This window comes from Struthio camelus, chromosome 4 (genome assembly GCF_040807025.1).
Source record: "Struthio camelus isolate bStrCam1 chromosome 4, bStrCam1.hap1, whole genome shotgun sequence".
In the NCBI taxonomy this organism is placed as follows: domain Eukaryota; kingdom Metazoa; phylum Chordata; class Aves; order Struthioniformes; family Struthionidae; genus Struthio; species Struthio camelus.
This window is the reverse complement of record NC_090945.1, coordinates 9,393,946-9,412,098: the sequence shown is the minus strand read 5'-3', so window position 1 is coordinate 9,412,098 and position 18,153 is coordinate 9,393,946. Positions and strand designations below refer to the sequence as shown.

Sequence of the window (18,153 nt, the reverse complement as noted above, 5' to 3'; positions counted from 1 at the left end):
AGGACAAGGGAGAAAGGCTACAAGGAAGAGAAACGGCGAAAGTAAGGATGACGCATGACGAGAGGATGGGCGGACAGTCCGCTGGAAGGAAGGACGAAAACGAGAAGGGACGAGAGGAAAGAAGAAGATAAAAAAGGGGGAAGAAGAGAGAGAGAGAGGAGAAGGAGGCATCTCTGCCCCACGGGGTGCCCAGCCAGCCGAGCGCAGCCGGGGCCACAGCCGGTCTCCATCCCTCCCGTCCCCCCGCTACCCTCACCAAAAAGTAGTGATTAACGTCCAGGTGCTTTGAAGAAAATAAAGTCATTTATTGTCAAAGCATCCAACATACCCAGATAAACTATAAAGTTTAATAAATCTTTTTTTTTGGGGGGGGGAAGGAAAAAAAAAACAAAACAAAAAGAAAGAAAGAAAAAAAAAGGAACACGTAACTATTCAGACTTCATTTCACGGGCACGAAATTACACTTTGTATGAAAAGGAAACGGGTATTCACAGGCTCGGTGGCCCGCTGCCGCGCAGCGCGGCCTGCCCGCGGTGCATGCACGTCCCCGGGCGGCGGCCGGCCCCCTCGGCGGCGGCCGCTCTCGCTTTCCCACGCTGGGCCAAGGCGCCGCCGGCCAGCGCAGCCCGCAGCGCACCCGCCGTGCTTTTAGCTTTATATCTAAAATAAAAATTTACCCTTACATAGAGTTATTATTACATCTAAACCATAAGTGCTTAATAATTTAAGTAGAAACGTATGACAAATGCATCAATATGTTGCAATATATGACATTTAAAAAAATGTATTTGCTTTTGTTAAGTCATTTCCTTTCTTTTTTTTTTCCCCCCTCTCTCTCCTTTTTTCCGGTGGTTGATTTTGTGTGGGTGTGTGTGGGTGTGTGTTTTCCTTTTCCCCCTTTCCTCCCCCCCCCCCCCCCGCCCCGGCCCCCGGAAAGTGAAAACGCGTGCATCGGCAGGAGGACCGGCGGGGCGGCCCCGGGGGCGTCCCTAGTTGTGCGAGGTCATGTGGCGGGAGAGGTGGTGGCGCTCGCGGAAGGACTCGTTGCAGATGGGGCACTTGAGCTTCTCCTCGCGGCGGCGCTTGACCAGCGGCTCCATGGCGTACTCCTTCTTGTGGTGGGAGCGCATGTGGTAGACGAGGTCCGAGGTCATGCGGAAGGAGGCGTTGCACTTGGCGCACCAGTTCTGCGCCGGCAGGCACAGCGACGTGAACGACGGCGGCAGCAGCGTCAGCGCCGACGGCAGCTGCAGCTGCAGCGGCCCCGCCGCCGCCGCCGCCACCGCCGCCGCCGCCGAGCTCTTGGGCCAGAAGGCGGTGGCGTAGAGGAAGGGGCTCTGCTTGGGCAGCCCCCCGCCGCCGCCGCCGCCGCCGCCGCCTCCCGCACCTCCTCCGCCGCCGCCCGCAGCCTCGCCGCCGCCCGGCAGCTTCACGGCCAGCGCCTCGGCGGCGTAGAGGCGGCCGGGGGCGGCGGCGGCGCCGTCGGGGCAGGGCTCGCCCAGGCCGCCCAGTTTCTGGCCCAGCACCAGCGGCGGGACGTGCGGGAAGGAGCGGGCGGGCTGCGAGAAAGCGCTCTTGCGCTCCTCCGCCCCGCCGCCGCCGCCGCCGCCGCTCAGCTGCGGCACCGTGCTGAAGGCGCTGCCCCGAGCCGGGCTGCCCCCCTCCAGGCGGGCGGCCAGCGGACCCCCGCCGCCGGGGCCGCCGCGGGGGCACAGCCCCGGCTCGCCGCCGCCCCCGCCGCTGCCCGCCGCCGGGGCCGCGGCCGCGGCGGGCGAAGCGCGCTCCTTGCTGTCCTCGGCGGCGCCGTCGGCGGGCTCGGGCCCGCGGGAGGCTTTCTTCACCTCCACGAAAGCGCTGCGTTTGGCTTCGCCCGTCTCCGGGCTGGGCGGCGCGAAGAGGCGGCCGCCTTCCTCCAGGCCGCAGTAGGAGCCGGCCGCCCGGTACTGCTGCTGCGGCGTGCACACCAGCTCCTCCTTGGGCGCCGAGGGCAGCCCCGGCCGCTCGGCCGCCAAGCGGCCCCGCGCCGCCCCGCCGGCTGCCCGCTCCTCCTCCTCCTCGGCGTACCGCCGCTTGGCCTTGCCCGCCGCCGCCGCCTCGCCGCCGCCGTCGGGGGGCGCCGGCCGGCCCGGCGAGCCGCAGCCCGAGCCGCAGCCCGAGCCGGAGCCGCGGGAGTTTTCCAGCTCCCGCGCCAGGTTGTGGAAGTCCGTGGAGGGTTTGGTGGTGGCGGCGGCGCTGCCGTCGGCGGGGAAGTGGTGGTGGAGCGGCCCGCTGCTGGGCTTGCAGTACTTGCCGGCCTCCTGCTCCTTGGCGGCGCCGTCCTTGCCGCCGGGGGCCTCGGCGGCGGGGCCGGTGTCGGGGCCGTGGAGCCGCTTGGGGCAGCGGAAGCGCAGGTGGGCGGCGAAGGGCAGCTCGAACTGGAAGCGCTGGCTGCACTCGGGGCAGGCGTAGGGCGGCGAGCCTGCGCCGGGCACAACGCACGCACACAACACACACCACGACACGACACGACACGACACGACACGACACACACACACACACAGGGGCACCGTCAGGCGGCTCCGCGGCACCCCGAGAGGCTCGAGGAAAAGGCGCTCCCCGGCCCCCGCGGCGCCTGCCCGGGAGCGGCGGGGAGGGCGCAAGGGGGAAGGTGAGGAGAGGAGGGGTTTTTTGGGGGGGTGGGGGGAAGGCGGCCAGGCGGCCGGCCGGCGGGGGGCACCCACCGTTGCTGCGGGCGGGGGCCCGGGCGGGGCTGAGCAGCAGCAGGTCGGTCAGCTCCTTGCCGTACCAGACGAGCAGCTCCTCGTCCTTGGCGATGCGGCGCAGGGAGCGGTAGAAGAGCTGCCCGCTCTTGATGTAGGCCTCCAGGTTCTGCTCCTGCCGCTCCCGCGCCGACTGCACCAGCCGCAGCCACATCAGCCCCTCCGACGAGCCGTTCGCCGCCGACGTGTCCACCTGCAAAACAAACACAAAACGGGAATCAATAATGAAAGAACCCTCCCCAAAACAAACGCGCACACACACAAATAAATATAACCCCCCCCCGGGCGGCGGGAGGTGCTGGGGGTGGTGCTGGAGGAGACCGAGGTGCCCGAACCGACGGGGCAGCGGCTCTTCCCCGCCGGCGCCCCGGAGCGTGGGAGCGGCCCCAAGGGCCCGTGCCCTCGCGGGGTTTATTCCCCCCGTGGGGGGGGGGGCTGCAGCCGCCTCGGTGCGCTCCGCCGGCGGCCGCAGGGAAGGGGCTCCCCGTCGGGGAAGCGGCGGGGCTGGCGGGGCTGGCGCCCCCCCCCCCCGACGGCGCGGCCCCCGCGCTGCACGGCGGCGCCTGCTGCCTTACGCGGAAGATGTAGGGGACGGTGCGCTTGTCGGTGGACTTGAGGGCGATGAAGGCTATGCTGTCGTACAAAGACGTGTGGCTCAGGACGCAGGGGCCGAAAATGGCATTTTCCGGAATGTCGCAGGTGGTGTAAACGCTGGTGAAAATGTCAGTCAAGCACTGCTGGACGGTCTTGGCGTCTCCATCCCATATCCCCCGCTGGACGCCGGCGTCCTCCATCCCTGCGGGCGGAGAGAGGAGGCAAAGCGCGCACACGTTACATAACGGCGGGGCGGCCGCGGGCAGCGCTGCGCCCACAGGCGGCCCCGACCCCGCCGAGGCGCCGGGCCGGCCGCAACCGCCGGCGAAAACAAGCCAAAATATGTAAAAAAAAAAAATTATATATATATATATATATATATATATATATATATATAGTTGCTATTTAAAAAAGAAGAAGAAGAAGAAGAAAAATCGGAGGCGGGCGAGCACTTTCCCCGGTTTGAGAAAAATAAAGAAGGCGAGGAGCTCCGTGAGCGAGAGGCGAGGTGCGGGGAAGCTGTCGCGATGATTTATGTATTAGGGAGCCCGGCTGCGAGCGCTCCGGGAGCCGAGGCTCCGGGTAGGAACCACGGCGGCGGAGGGGGGAGAAAAACCCAGCGTACGGATCCGGTCACGGGCAGGAGCTGGACAAAAAGGGCAGCCGTCCGCGGGCCTCCATCCGAGCCGAGGTGCGGGGGTCCTGGGGCTGGTCCCCGGCGTGCCGTGAGCTCCGGGCCCCCTCCTAGAGAGGAGCCCCGGCAGGTCTCCGGGCTGTGACAGAAGAGCAGAGCGAATGGGTTTCAAGTGGCTCGTCATTGTCAGTGATTGCATGTCAGCTCACCTCTCGCTCTGGTCTACAAGAGGGAACGTATGTCTGCTCATTACCATAATCCAGCACTTTCCCTCCGAGACTTTAATTAAAAGCAGCAAGCAGAGGTAATTATTTTTACCTCGACACGCTTATTTATGGATGAGGGTGAGTCCCAGCTACCGTGTTGTGCAAGGGGAGAGAGGCTGAGGCGAGGCGGAGGCGAGGCGGCGAGGGTGCCGGCAGTGCCGCAGCTGCGGGCGGGCCAGCGCCGTTGCCCGCCACCCCTGGGCCCGCCCGGGCCCCGCCGCCGGGCTGCCCCGCGCCTCCCGCCGCGCTCCGCGCAGCCCCAGCCGCGGCAAGGCAGCTGCGCGCCGGGCTGAGGGTGCCCTTCCCGTTTCCGACCCGATTAGTTTAATGCCAACCGGCTTCCCCACCCCGACCCCATCTGCCATCGAATTCATTTATTTTGCGTTCGCTCAGATTAAATCTGTATTTGCCCGCGTCGGCATAGGCGCAGCCGAAGCCGCACGCACCGGGCCCGGCCCCGCGCAGCGGCGTTACCCCCCGCTTCGGGAGACAAACGTGTCGCCGGGATCCCCGGGAACTTCTCTCCCCTCCCCCGGAGCCGGCCGCGGCTCCCGGTGCCCCCCCAGCCCGGGAACGGGGGCCGGGGGGGGGGGGCGCTTTCCCGGCCTCCTCGCTGCTCCCGCCGTTACGGTGCTGCCCAGCGCGCCCCTTCCCCGAAAGCATGATTTCCAGAAACGAAACAAACGGCCCCAAGCGGCCCCCGCGAAACTTTCCTCTCTCCCCTTGCGGGCCCCGCACGGCCCCGCACCCTGGGGCCGCCGCCGCCCCCCGCCGCCGCCGCCGCCTCCCTCCCCGCTGCCCTTTGTCCGGGCCGGGCGGCGCCGCGGCCGCTCCCGGGGCCGGCGGGCACCGGCCGCCGCCGCCACCCGGGCAGGGCCGCCTCGCCCCGGCCGGCAGCACGGCCATCTCCCGGCATTGTTCCCTCCTCCTCCTCCTCCTCCGGGGCTAACCCGCCGGCTCGGCTCGGCTCGGCGCGGCTCCCGGCCGGTCGGGCGGGCGTTGGGCCCGGCGACGGCGGGCGACGGGGGACCGAGGGGCCGCGGCTCGGCCCGGCGCCCCGCCGGGTGTACTCACCAGGGAGAGTGGGAATATCAATCCTCGCCCCGACGAGTGGCACAAAGATGGGCTGCTGCCTCCGCTCGCCCCGGTGCCTATTGCATCAGTGCCGCTCCATGGCCGGGGCAGCGCCGGGCTGCTGTCCGGGGTGCTCGGGGCGCGGGCGGCGGCGGCGGCGGGCGAGCCGGGGAGGAGGCCGGCGAGGCGAGCAGGAGCGCGAGTTGTGCAGATGGACCCGATGCAGTGAGTGACTGGCACACAGACACACACTTTTTGTTTGCTGCACATAATCTGCCCAATGACGCGTGACAGCCCACGTCCCCTCCCTTTAACCCCTTCGGGGGCTGCCCGCTCGCTGCCTGCCCGCCCGGCCCTCACCTGGCCCCGCCGCCGGAGCATCTCCCGGCGGGGAGGCCGGGGCAGGACGGGCCGCCCCCCCAAGCCCGCTCCCTCGACGACCTGCGGCTCTCGGGGCCGCCGCTGCGGCCCTGCATGACGGGGGGTCCGGGCTGGCGGCGGAGAGCAGGAAAGGCCCGACGGCTGCGGCCGCGTTCCCGCTCTCCCCGCCGAGGCCGCCCTCTCACCTGCCAGACCGACGGGAGCCTTCCAACCACCACCACCACCACGACGACAACAACGAAATCCCTCCCGGCTCCTTGCTCGGATACAGCGGGGAGGGGGATTTAAACGCCTGCCTTACTCAGCAAATCCGGCTCCCGGTCCCCGCCGGGGCTGCGGGCTGCCGAGGCCGAGAAGGAGCTGAGCGGCGACCCGACGTGCCGCCGCCCCAGGGCCGGGGCCGCCCCGTGGTCCTGATCGGACAGCGCCGCGCTGCCCACGGCCCGGCCCCGGCCCCGGCCCGCGACGGCGCCCGGCCGCCCCCGCCGCCCCCGCCGCCCCCGCCGCACAAGTTTCGTGTTGCCGGTTCCCCCCGGAGATGGAGATGCGCGCAGCACCGCCGCGCCCGCGCCCGCGCCCGCCTGCGCTTCGTCCAGCGGCGCGCTCGCGTTTGGTAAGTCAAAGCGACCGCAGCCGCTTCGTGCCGACGTGAGGGTTTTGGGTTTTTTTTTTTTTTTTTTTACCGCGCGGAAAGTGTTTTACCGGTTCCTCCTCCCTTATCGCCGTCATTTCAGACGCAAAACAGATTACTAAATAAAATAATAATAATAAAAATTGAAAACCTAAACTAAACAAAAGAAGGCACAAAGCATTTTACAGGGGCGAACGGAGCGTTATTTGCAATCAGGGAGCGGGCTGATGTTTGGCTTTCAAATTCACTTATCCTCTACATAATTACGATTTTCTCTTGCATTAGGATTAAAGGCTGCATATAATATGCTTTCAACATTTATCTTATTAATTCAACAAAACCCATCGTCTCCGAAAACGGAGATTGACATAACATTAAAAATATAGGAGTCTGCAACAATTTGGATCTTAATTCCTGCTTCACGGGGGTTTTCCCCTTTTTTCCTGTTTCTCTCCCCCCACCCCCCAATGCTGCAGCTCTTCCTTTGTGAAATAAATTGTCCAAATGACTGTCATTAGCGGGGGGAAAGAAAATCTACACATTATTTTTATTCGCACGAATTTTAAGGGACATCACGGTACATAAACTATCTTGAAATTGCTTCGACATTATATCAGATACCGAAATTCCCTGCTACTAAAAAGGACCGTTGAGGCATTTATGAGCGTTTATTCGGCCTCGGATGCTACCATAAAAGTGAATCCCAGTCAACAGTGTCGTCTCAGCCTCACAGAACAACAGTTTTATATACCTGGACTGTTTCTTTTAAGTTTATGTTTCCAAGTGCTGCATTCGGGGAATGACAATAGCAAACCAAAATCGACTCCTGCTCCCTGGAAGAGCCAAACGCCATTGTCTGTAGCGCCGCAAAAACGCGTGGTGCAAAACAGGCGAGACACAAAATCTCCGGATTTTAGGAGGCAGCCGGTTGCCCGGGCTCCGCGAGGAGGCGGACGGGGATCCGCGGGGGAAAGGTGCGCTGGGGCCCGATCCGGCTGCAGCCCTCTGCCGCCCGCCCGGCCCGGCGCCCCGGGCACGCCGCAGGTGCACCGCCAGCCCTGCGCTGCCCCGCAAACGCCGAGAGCCACCTCGCAGATAACGTATTTAAAATAGGTTATTTTATATATGTACAACGGACGATAATATCTCATATATAATTACTATACAATTATTGTATTGTTAGAGGAAATCTCCCGCGGAGAGACGTAAGCGGGAGCCGGGCAGAGAAGCTCCAGCCGCCGCCTCCCAAAAGGAGCTTCACAGCAGCAAGGAGCCGCCGAGAGCCGCCCCCCTCCCCGCGGCGGCCGGTGCTCCGAGCCCCACAGGCGCAGCCCCCGCCCCCAGGGCGGCGGAGGGCTGCGCGCTCCGGGCCGGCCCCCGACGGCACCGCACCGCACCGCACCGCACCGCTGCGGGTGGCAGCGAGGGGCCCCGTTCTCGCCCGGCCGGCGGAGAGGGAGGCGCACGCCAAAAAGCAGCTCTCGGCAAAAAGTTACATCGAGAGCCTCCTCCTTCCCCCGGGGCACGAGGGCTCCGGCACCCCCTTCTCCCGTGAAGGAAACGCCGGTTGCGGGGCGGATGGGTTGGGGCTGGCGAGCCGGGGAGCAGTCAGGCACCGTGCCCACCCCGGGGGGCCGGTGGGGCGGGGGAGCAGCCCCTCGCACGGGCATTTAGCCCACAGGGGTCGAGCCTGCGACAGGCAGCGGCTGTCAGGGCTGCTCCTGAGCACAGCGGCACCAGCCCGCTGTGCCGAAGCCCCGTCTGGGCCTGGACGGCACGGCTGGTCCGCCCCGTCCGCCCTCTAACAGCCCAGCCTGGTGCTGCTGGGGGCACAGCCAGCCCCACACCGCTGCCCGGGGGGCTGGGAGCCAGAGGAGGCTGTGGAGGCGGCAACAGCCCCACGGACACAGCAGGCTGGGTGCGGGGGGCAGTGGTGCAGCAACCCTCTAGCACCCCTCGGTCAGGCCCCAGCGGTGGGGGGAGAGAGCAGCTGCAGGTGGCGGGGCAGAGGGGACGAGGGGACGACCCAGCAGCGAGCTTGCCCACCGCGCTCGGCCGCAAAATTCACTTAACCTCTCAGAAATGGTTTTCTCCCATGGTGAGTTACCATGGGGATGGCTGCAAAGCACCGAGGATCTGTTTCCCTAAGGATGTCAAGACACCCTGCAGACTTGTACTGGAGAAGCCTTCCTTTTTCTCCCTGGATTTCACCAAGAAAAGGTGGGGGGGCGGGGGAGAAGAGGCCAGATGAGGCTGTGCAATCTGTGGTCAGAGACACTCCTGCATCCCTTGAGAGATGCCGCCTTAAAGTTGTGACACGCTCAGGAGCGCACACAAGGCCTACAGATGCACGGTTATTCCCGTGAGGAGACAGATATATGGCCAAGGATGGGTCACAGGTGACTTTATTATTAAGTCACCTATGAAATAAAAAGGCTGAGGAACCCGAGAAAACACTTAAGTTCCCAGAAGCACATACACCCAGCTGTGATCATTTAGGCGGTGCTGTGGGATCGCGGGAAGGAGGGATTCCCAAAGCTGCCTTGCCTCCATCTCTGCCTGCTGCTGTTCAGAGGCACGGCCAGCCTGCGGTCCTCGGGGAGGGAAGGGGGGAAGAGCACAAGACGGAAAGGAAAAGTGACTCTAAATGCACGCGGAGCATGCCACAAGCTTTCCTGGTGCCTACAGAAACGCATACAGAATTGTACCCTTCCCCTGAGACAAGCACCACGGCTAGGCCTCTGTAGTGGAAATAAATAGGGGCCTCAGCTGAATTACAAATTATTCTTTCCACATTTAACTATTACTAGGCTTGCAGATGATGCTTTTCCTCAGGAAATCCTGTACCAGGGATGTCAGCGGCATTATTCCCACACTGCAGATGAACAGAGGCAGAGAAGCAGTACTTCTTCCACCAGCAAACACATTAAAACTGAGGCACAGAGACCATTTTGGGATGCATCAATCCCACAGCCGGCCACGACGTTCTCTTACCATGCAGGCCCTCACCAGGGCTGAGGCACACCAGCAAGACGCGTCCTACCTTGTTTCCAGCTCAGCAATGAAACAAGCCCACGGTCCTTGTCCCTTCGCATTTCCTCTGACCGTTCAGTCTCATCTCACTGATATTTGCAACGGCACCTGGGACCTTCATGTTAAAATCGCTGCCACGCCACGCATTCGCAAAGCCCCTTTCGTCAGGCTCCAGCTTTTGCTGTAACTCACCCCAAAAAGGAGAAAACACTCCCGCTCCAGCCAGAAGCCACAGGCAGTCACAGCAGGATCCAGAGCCCCTTCCCCTCCACATTTTTACTCACAGCTCAGAGAAGCCACAAGCACCTCTGCTATTTCTTCAGCCCCGAGCGTGCTTGAACTTCCTCTGAACTTCTTTCGGAGCACTTTAAACATGGAAATTATCTAGGGATCGATGCATATATTCACCAAAGTGTTACAGAAAATTTGCTTTTAAATGACCAAAAGGACAAGCGCTGAATGTCATGAACGCTGGCTAATCAAACAAGAACACTGGCTAATTTACAACCTCGAATCGCTTTTTACTTTGTATCTCAAAATTATTTTTTTAAACCGTGGTTTCATGTTTTTCCTGCTTACTTTAGCTGAGAGTACCGCCAAGGATTGTTTAAGATGTATGAAGCTTTTGCCAGGCTTTAGCTTCTGAATAACATTAAACAGGCTGATGGGGGGTGTTGTGGGCTCTACGGGACAGGGAATGAGGGAAAACGAAAGGAGGAAGCCCCGCTAGGACTAAAATCTATTTCTCACTGCGGTATGCCCCTGGGCCTTTGGGTACCTGTGTGCCACAGTCCCTGTGAGCCACCGCCGGCAGCTCGCGCTGAGGCAGGAGTCACCCACTGCATGGCCCTCGCTTATCTCAGGCTCTGCTCACGGAGACAGCTCGAGTCCTCCAGCTGAGGTGCGAGACCTTACAGAAAGGGAGAGACGTGATCACAGACACGCTCCGGGAAGCAGCAAGAGCTGTGCCTCAGCAGGGGTGAGAGGAGGCTGGTGCAGAGAGCCGCTCTGGGCGGAAAGGGACCCCCCACCTTGGGGGTGCCCCGTGCAGGGGGCATCAAAGTCAGGCCAGCCCTGGGCTGCCTCTGCTTTGGGAGATCTGGGCTCTGACGTGAACCGCTGGCAGCCCAACCTAGGCATCTCTCTCCAGGGGCCACACGGCCTCCGTTTTGTGCGGTTTATTAGGATGTCACTCAAAACTCCCCACAGGGAATAATATTTGCAGCTTTCAGGGTTACACATGCACAAGCCTTCACAGGAGCTGCGTCCCTAACATACTTCCATGAGGCAGACCATCCACGGCTAGGGATGGTCTTTTCCTTCTCCTCATAGCCTGAGGGGCTGTGAAGGCTTCCAGTGCTCCAGTGAGTGACAGTCCCTAAAGTTTGCAGAGGTTTGCTAAACACTGACAGAGAGGGGGTGGGGAGAGCAGTGAAAGGAAAGAAAGCAGGGGGGAGGGAGGAAAAAAAAGAAAGATGCAGAGGATTTCAGCTCTGGCTCTGCTACAGCGACTTGACATGGGGTGTGTGAAGGAGCCTGAAACTTAAAAAGATTTATTTTCTCTAGTCATAAATCTCATCCCGTTGTTCCTCTGACCAACCAAGCATGATAAAGTCCTTTTCCATAAAGTATTCAGTATTAAAGCCACAAAGCTCACCCAATCAGTAGCCATCTGCTTCTCCCATAACTGCTGCTCCAGAAGCAGGGAAAAGCAGCCAGAAGAGAAAGGGCACCACTGTTAAGGCTCCGGGACAAATGAGGAGGCACTGAATAGCATTCGAAACCTTTAGTTTGCCTTGTATATCTGTATCTATAGAGACAGAGGAAGAAAGGAAGCATTATATTGATACAACAATTGTAAAACAAAAAAAGGAAGAGGCATCTAAAGGGCAATACAGCAGGCATCAGAGGGCCCCACGTAAAAGGGATGCTAACAGATTTATAGAAACCTTTAATTGGTTTTCAATTGAAAGATAAAGAGGTTAAGGAAAAACTGGGAAGAGTGGCAAAATGATCTGCATTACTCTTCCGCATATGCGATAGACTTCATGCAATCAAACCATTTTTACATGATTTCCCTCGTGTCGAGCTCCCCCCTCCAACCCTCCCTCCTCCAAAGCATCCAAAACATCCCAACGCAGAAACGCTGCTTTGAACTTGACTTTCAGCTGGCTTGGAGGGAACAGTCCTCCTCCTCCTTCCCCGCACTAGTCGTAGCTAAACATATCTGAACAAGAAAACGTGAAAGTCGCTCAGTGCATGCAGCATCTACGGGGACACGGAGTCCGGCTGGCGGCCGGTGCCTAGCAAAGGCGGAGGAGGCAATAGCTGACTCCCAGAGAGGTTATTCTGAGGATGTTTCCCCGCCGGGCAGGCTCTGCGGGACCAGGCAAGAACCGGGGCGAGCAAGGAATTTACCGCTTCAACTCTCCATTATCTACGCTGGTCCTCTAATTAATAAAATAAAAAGTAATGGTGCACATTACAAGTAAGAGGAGGGTGGAAGACCAGGGAGTGGGAAACAGATGAATTTAAAGATGTGGTGTTGCTATTGCGGGTGTGATGAGCGAGCCCCGGCTGGGGGAGCAGCCCCACGCACAGGCGACGGAGCGGGCTGCGCTGGCTGGGGCTTGGGGCCGCAGGCCGGCAGCGCGCGGACCCTCCGCACCCCGCTGCGTGCACCTCTTCCGCTCCCAACACCGCCAGGTAATTACAGGGTTAACAACAGAGTTATTTGATGCCATAAGAGAAAACCGTTTGGCCGAAAATACCTCTCGTATTATGCTAACGGCCTCGTACCGCGCCTCTCCCCCCGCTTTCCACATGGACGTCTCCCTAACGAGGCTAAAACCAGACTGAAGAGGCACCGCACCGACACACACACACACACACACATCATACGGCAGCAGGTCGGGGACGGGCATTTGCTGGTGCTCAGGATTAGCGGCCGCCCTGTATAATGCCGCTTTTTGGAATCACTCCCGGGATTAGGAGGCAGATACGCCACGGGGGCATAGTCCACAGTCACTGTCCATTTTGATTACCGCTCCCTCACGAGCTACCGGGGCCCCGGAGCACCGCCCGCCCACCCCTCTGAGGAAGGCCCCCGCCGCTGCCCGCTGGCACTGGGAGGACGAGCTGCCGGCCGAGCAGGACCGGAGCGACGCGCCTGGGACAGCGCGGAGCAGCCGTGGCAAGGGCCAGTGGCCGCGGGAGCCCTCGGAGGCTGCCCGGCTGCGAGGCGCTGCTGAAGGTGGGGAGCCTGCGGGGAGCCAAAACGCAGAGAGGCTTTGGGGAGGGGGAGGGAAAGAGCACAGCAGAGTTTGGGGGAGTTTCCCCCGTGCCCTGCAGTGCCTGGAGCCCCGCTGCCCCGGCCCCCCTGCTCCCCTCAGCCCCAGCATCCCTCTGAAGGGTAAATGCTCCCTTCCTTCCGATGGAGGGCAGGAGAGGAAAGACGAAACCGAAGATGTTGCCGGTGACATGATTTATGTCCCGTGCACTTTTTTTTTTTTTTAAATAGACTCAGGCTGGGGGGGGGGGGTGGATTTTGTACCTGCTGTGCTCAGCACCCCCTTCCCCTCCCACGGCCGTGCTCACTCACGCCTGTCGGTGCGCGGTCCAGCCTGGGACATGTCGGCGCAGATGAAGGAGACGCGCAGAGCCAGGGGGTTGCCTGCAAGCACCAGCTGAAGCCGACACTGAAAGTACAGCAAAAAAGGTTTTGTGTGTGTTTTTTTTTTTTTTTTTTAAAAAGGTCTGCTGGCATGTGAGGGAAACCGACACAAATATGATTTATGCACTGATTTAAAATGTGGGCGAGGAGCAGGAGATACCGATTTATTACTCTCCCTCGTAGAGTTTCGTTTCCCTTGCAGAACCGTGAGTGAGATTGAATTCTGCATTGAAAGCAGAAGTTATGCCGTCGCTTTTCCCAAGCAGCACTGTGTCCAGTAGCACTGTATTATGTCAAAAATCTGGCATGGCAGCCAGTGGCACATCTGCTAGGTGTGGATGACATTCATTAGCCAAGGTTCTCTGCTAAACGGCCTGCCAGAGTCTCAGCAGTAATGTCCAATGCCAATCACTCGGCTGCTGCCAGCTCAAAGGCAATCCTGCTTCAAGGATGGCTTTCTTCCATGCTGGCACAAGAAACAGAGGAAACAATGCATTTAGATGTTTGGGATGTGAGTGAGGTTGCATATGGGAGCACCAAGCAGATGTAGCAGAAGAGGAGATGAAGTTGTGAAGTGTCATTTAATAATTGCAGCACACAGGAGATGGAGCAGCAAGTCGAGGATTAGGAAGGGAAAGCGTTAACGTCTTTCCCAGATACGGGGTGGACAGTAGTGGCTGCTTTTTGACAGCACAGGTAATGAGACTAATCCAGTAAATCGTGTTTGTGCCCATAAAGGACACGTGACGTCTTCAGCATGGGGCCGCTACACATCAAGGCAGCCTGGAAAACAACTTTAGGCCTGTGAATGTGTCAGTCTCACATCTTGGGATCCATGCACGTGAGTCTGAGATTCAACAGCGAAGCAATCAGTGAGGACTTAGAGATGCCATTTTAAGTGTGCTGTGCAGAGAGGTTTCTTCCTTGCTTTTAGGTTTTTTGGAAATAAACCCAAGCAACTTGGAAGCAGATCTTCTGTGGAGGAGCTCTTCAAAACCACCCAAAATTGATGGCAGGACAACTCTGCAAAGCTTGCCTCGCCACTGCCTGGACGCAACACGCCCGGAACTGCTTTCCCACACAGGGACTTCAGACATCGCCCGCTGCCTTCTCACGGGAACAAGCTGCACATAACCGCTCGTTAATCTGACTCAAGGTGGTGTTCCTCTCTGGGAGTCCACCCAGTGCAATCTGGACATCCTCTGTGCTCTTGACTTAGGAGGTTTGGAGCTGTTTTTGACATCTTGGTTTATACACATGTTCTTTTCAGGCAGGCCAGATGCTAGAGCAGGCCAGATGCTCACCGCACATAACACGCTCTCATTTGAGTGATCTGAAGGCAAGAGATGGAGGGAAGAAGCACCTGCTCTGCACTGCTACTACCATCTTTCCATGAGGAGAGGCTCAGTTTCTCTCTGCTCATAGCCCTTGTAAAGTTTCTTGCTCCCATCAAGTGATTAAAATACCTTGTGACAGTCTGGATGTAAAGAAGGTGCTGGAAGCCGCCTGACCTCATGGCTGCCTCGCAACTGTAGCCAGCCACTGCGCTGGGTGTAACAGGACCTGGTGCGAAGGGTTGCAGCCTAGGTAGAGTGCAGGAGGTCCTCTACCCATAGAAGTTACTTGTAAGTTACAACCATTCATTTGTGGTGACGGGATCGTCTGAAGTGGCGATAGTGAGGGATCAATTTGCTAATGCTACCCTCTTTTTGCTTTCATAACGTTACAATCACTTAGTGGGACTTGAATTTGATCCAACATTTCATTTTCAGTGAACCGAGGAAGTAACTTCAAATAGCTGAAAACTTACCTAATTTCTCTGCCTTTAATTCTTCAGCTTCTACTTCTATTTACATCCATTCCTTGAAGTAGTGGTTCAAAAACGTGCAAAACGCTACCTACACACGAGAACATACAGTCCTTGCCTCAAAGATTAATTTCAGTGACAGCCTCGGGATCTTAATACTTCAACTCCTTTTTTTGTTAAAACTATGAAAGACCATGGGCAGCCTCCAGTACCCTTTAAAAAAAAATAAATAAAAATAAAACAAAACTTCTTTCGGCCAGCCAGAAAAAGATGAGCTTTTTTCCCCAGTCTTGGCCTCTCTGCAATTATCTGTGCTTTTAAATCTCCACATTCATTTTTCCTGTGGACCCTTAACAGCACCAACATCCATGCTTCCTTCACCACGCTAGGGTCTTTCACGGTGGTGGTGACTGTCTCTAATGCCATGTGTGCTCTGCCCCAGGCTTATGAGAGGACTCTTCCCATACCCTCTGGTTGTGGTTCCCCCGATTTCCCCTGCCCAGCCATCTGTAGTGCAGGCTAGTTGTAAGCCCTTGTCCTTTTAGCCTTCTGCTCTGACCTCCCTGGGAAGTTTTGATGATCAGCCTGTATTTTGGGTTGCGTGCTATTCACCTTCTGCTTTGTTTCTGAGTTCGCTTTTGTTCTGGTGTTCTCGTTCCGCGAATTATATTTGCACCACTTTTTTTCCTTTTCATAGTTTGACACCTACTGTACCACACCAACATGCTTCTGTCACAGGCTGTGCGACACCTGCAAAATAGAATCCACAGGCAATAGAACGAGACACATTTTAAGAGCAGGAAATAAACGAACACGTAGAGATGTAATACTTCCAGCCCAATCTCCTAACGTTACTCCTTTGTTTAAATATGTGAGCAATCCCATTTGATCTACTCTGGTGCTTACAGTTAAGCTTATTAAGTGTTTGCACGGCAGTGGTCTACATGCAGAGGAGTCAGAAGAGAAGGGAAAGAAAAGGAGTGTGACACTGCTTAAAAGGGGAGTTCTGGCGGTAGGAAACAATGCCTTGCTCTCCTTCCCCCCAGGGCAATGTTCTCTTTTCAGCTGCTCACGGTACTGTACAGCACTGGCATCAGGCTCTCCCTCTGTGTTTGGTGTTTTCATTGACATTAGCTATGTAAATGCAGTAATAATTAGGGCTGTCAAGACGAAAAAAATATTTCAAAATTGTTGCCAAAACAAAAGCCTGATTTTTTTTTTTTTTTAAATTCCAGGTTGAACTCAGTGATTCATTTTGTCTCAAATTATATGTCATTTTATTTTCAAGGTGTTTTTCTGACTACTCACTAAAATTGTACTCATTGTCACTATTTTCAGACAACTATGTGGGAGAGAACAGTTATCACTGTTTCTACAATGAGAACTCTGGGCAGAAAAGCACTTATGCACTTGCTTCCTTCACTTGCGAAGGATTTAGGCACGTACTTAAACTTAAGTATAAGTACTTTTTGGAACAAGGATGTCTCATAGAATCAGGGCTTGATTCAGAAGCTGTACATCTAAGGAGCTCCGTCTCTTAACTCCTCGCTCTAAGCACTAGAAAATCTCCTGCTTCAGCAGTATAAAACAGTGTCATGCTGTTTGATACATTTCTTGGCACATACACATTCTAATTCACAATAATATCATTTCTTTCCTTTTTTAGTTTGCTTTTCTTTGGGTGCAATGTACTATGTTTTACTGTATGTACTACTACATACTGCTTGCACAATGTTTTGCATGATCTAATATTCTTTGTTCAAAACTGCAAAAAAATCTAAATAAAGACTATAGTGTGTCGCATCAGTATAGGCATCAGCTAACGTTTTCTACGGCATATGGTACTTCAGAAGCCATATGTACCACTGTTTAGTGATTCTGGCAAAGAGGCACAGAATGGTGAAATCCAACTGCCAGGATTTCTGAAAACAAATATGTAAATGCTCCAGTGCTTTTGTTATTCATAACATACCTCTAACACAGCACATACAATATGCTGTTCATTCTGTAACTAGTATACTACTAAACTATATTTACTTCGGTTCTCATTTTTAAAGATTTTTCTACGTATGATTCCCCCATCCTTTCCATCAAAATCAGTTTAAATTGGAATTAAAAAAAGAAAGGAATTTTACTTATTTTAAAAGGATCCAATTTTATGGGATCGTAGATCTACATAAGAATCTGATAGTGGAACAAAGAAACACATTATTTCAGTTCGAGAATGCCCATTTTAACTCGTGGGATGAAAGCAAGAAAAGGAACCTGCATTTATGAAGATGATCAGTTTCTACCGAATGAAGTCTGTTAAACCAGGAATAGTCTCCCAGGGAAAAGTGGTTGGTTGGCCCCACTCACCGGCTAATGTAAAGCTAGTAGGCTGACAAAACCTTTGGGAATATATTCTAGGAAACAATTGTTGTAGGGAAACAGATGATTTCAGACGTGTTCAAAGGTAGACCGGAGCTGCAAAAATCTGACCTGGGTTGGGAGTCGTCCTGGCAAGCTGGCGTTTGGTCACTAGCAGAGAAACAAAGGAGACACGTTCCATGGCCGCAGGTTTCTCCCCAGAAGGGCCATCAGCATCTGTGCTGGCATCTTTTGTGCAGCAACCTAAAAAAAAAAAAAATCAGAACACTGACATTAGGGCAGCACACAGAGCTACGCAGTGCCTTCCCTGCTTGGGGGAGAATAACTTGTGGAGATCAGTCCTAGGACACACATACAGCGTTTGTGTATCAGTACAGGCTCTTCAGACCACATCAGTGAACGCAGCAGCATTCCTTCAAGAGCCAGTGCTGGTAGATAAACAGAAGGAAATAGACAAACCTCATTAATGACCTTTGACAGTGAGACTTAACGGCACTACTCATGTCTGCAGAGAGCCTGTCATTTTTGCTTGAGATTTTGCTATGAAGAAGTGTTTCATAATGTTGCTATTTAACGTTCAACTTTACTATTCACAACAAATGATTTAAAAATTTTGTTGTCATGATCGCCTGTTTTTGGATCATCAGTGTACATGGGGACTGAAGTTATGGGTGTGATCAGGTATGTTAGCAAGTTGTTCTACTTTTGCCTAGTCTGAAAAGAAGACTATTGTAAATCACTGCCAGAGCCAGTGTTTAGTTCTGCTGTGTCTCTTTGAAACACCAGTGAACAAGGCAAACCTAGAGCTGGCTGGGGAACAGGATGAGAAAACATTTGCAATGCTTCTGTTAAACACTTGTCCTGTCAGTCATCATTTTTGATATTTAAAATGTTAAAAAAAAGCAAAATAATCATTTGCTTGCACAACCTT

General features: G+C 56.2%; 1 protein-coding gene and 2 long non-coding RNA genes across 9 annotated transcripts; 1 reads left to right on the top strand and 2 right to left on the bottom strand.

Moving 5' to 3' along the window:
- Positions 1-284: 284 nt before the first annotated feature.
- Positions 285-6,139, bottom strand: PRDM8 (PR/SET domain 8). 5 transcript variants are annotated; one of them, XM_068941327.1, is made up of 6 exons: positions 5,894-6,139; positions 5,328-5,560; positions 3,979-4,126; positions 3,335-3,555; positions 2,721-2,952; positions 285-2,458 (listed from the first exon to the last, which is right to left on the bottom strand). In XM_068941327.1, the coding sequence occupies exons 4-6, from the start codon at positions 3,551-3,553 to the stop codon at positions 990-992; spliced, it is 1,920 nt and encodes a 639-aa protein (XP_068797428.1). In that variant the 5' UTR covers positions 3,554-3,555; positions 3,979-4,126; positions 5,328-5,560; positions 5,894-6,139; the 3' UTR covers positions 285-989. The 5 variants fall into 5 exon arrangements, with proteins under 5 accessions (XP_068797428.1, XP_068797430.1, XP_068797426.1 ...); XM_068941329.1 differs by lacking the exon at positions 5,894-6,139 and adding an exon at positions 5,688-5,879; XM_068941325.1 differs by lacking the exon at positions 3,979-4,126.
- A 4,027-nt stretch (positions 6,140-10,166) lies between these two features.
- Positions 10,167-13,072, bottom strand: LOC138067118 (uncharacterized). The gene is made up of 3 exons (XR_011140784.1): positions 12,974-13,072; positions 11,030-11,182; positions 10,167-10,282 (listed from the first exon to the last, which is right to left on the bottom strand). It is a non-coding gene; the product is annotated as an uncharacterized lncRNA (long non-coding RNA).
- On the top strand, positions 12,061-16,659 carry LOC104139581 (uncharacterized). Of its 3 annotated transcripts, XR_011140780.1 has the most exons (3): positions 12,069-12,625; positions 12,995-13,090; positions 13,784-16,659. It is a non-coding gene; the product is annotated as an uncharacterized lncRNA (long non-coding RNA). The 3 variants fall into 3 exon arrangements; XR_011140782.1 differs by lacking the exon at positions 12,995-13,090 and having other exon boundaries at positions 12,061-12,625; XR_011140781.1 differs by lacking the exon at positions 12,995-13,090 and having other exon boundaries at positions 12,061-12,625; positions 13,127-16,659.
- Positions 16,660-18,153: the final 1,494 nt, after the last annotated feature.

Coding starts and splice junctions, on each gene's coding strand:
- PRDM8 (XM_068941327.1), bottom strand. CDS start 3,553: ATGGAGGACGCCGGCGTCCAGCGGGGGATATGGGATGGAGACGCCAAG. Junction 2,953..3,334: donor CCGTCCCCTACATCTTCCGC/GTAAGGCAGCAG, acceptor TTTGTTTTGCAG/GTGGACACGTCGGCGGCGAA. Junction 2,459..2,720: donor GGCCCCCGCCCGCAGCAACG/GTGGGTGCCCCC, acceptor TGCCCGGCGCAG/GCTCGCCGCCCTACGCCTGC.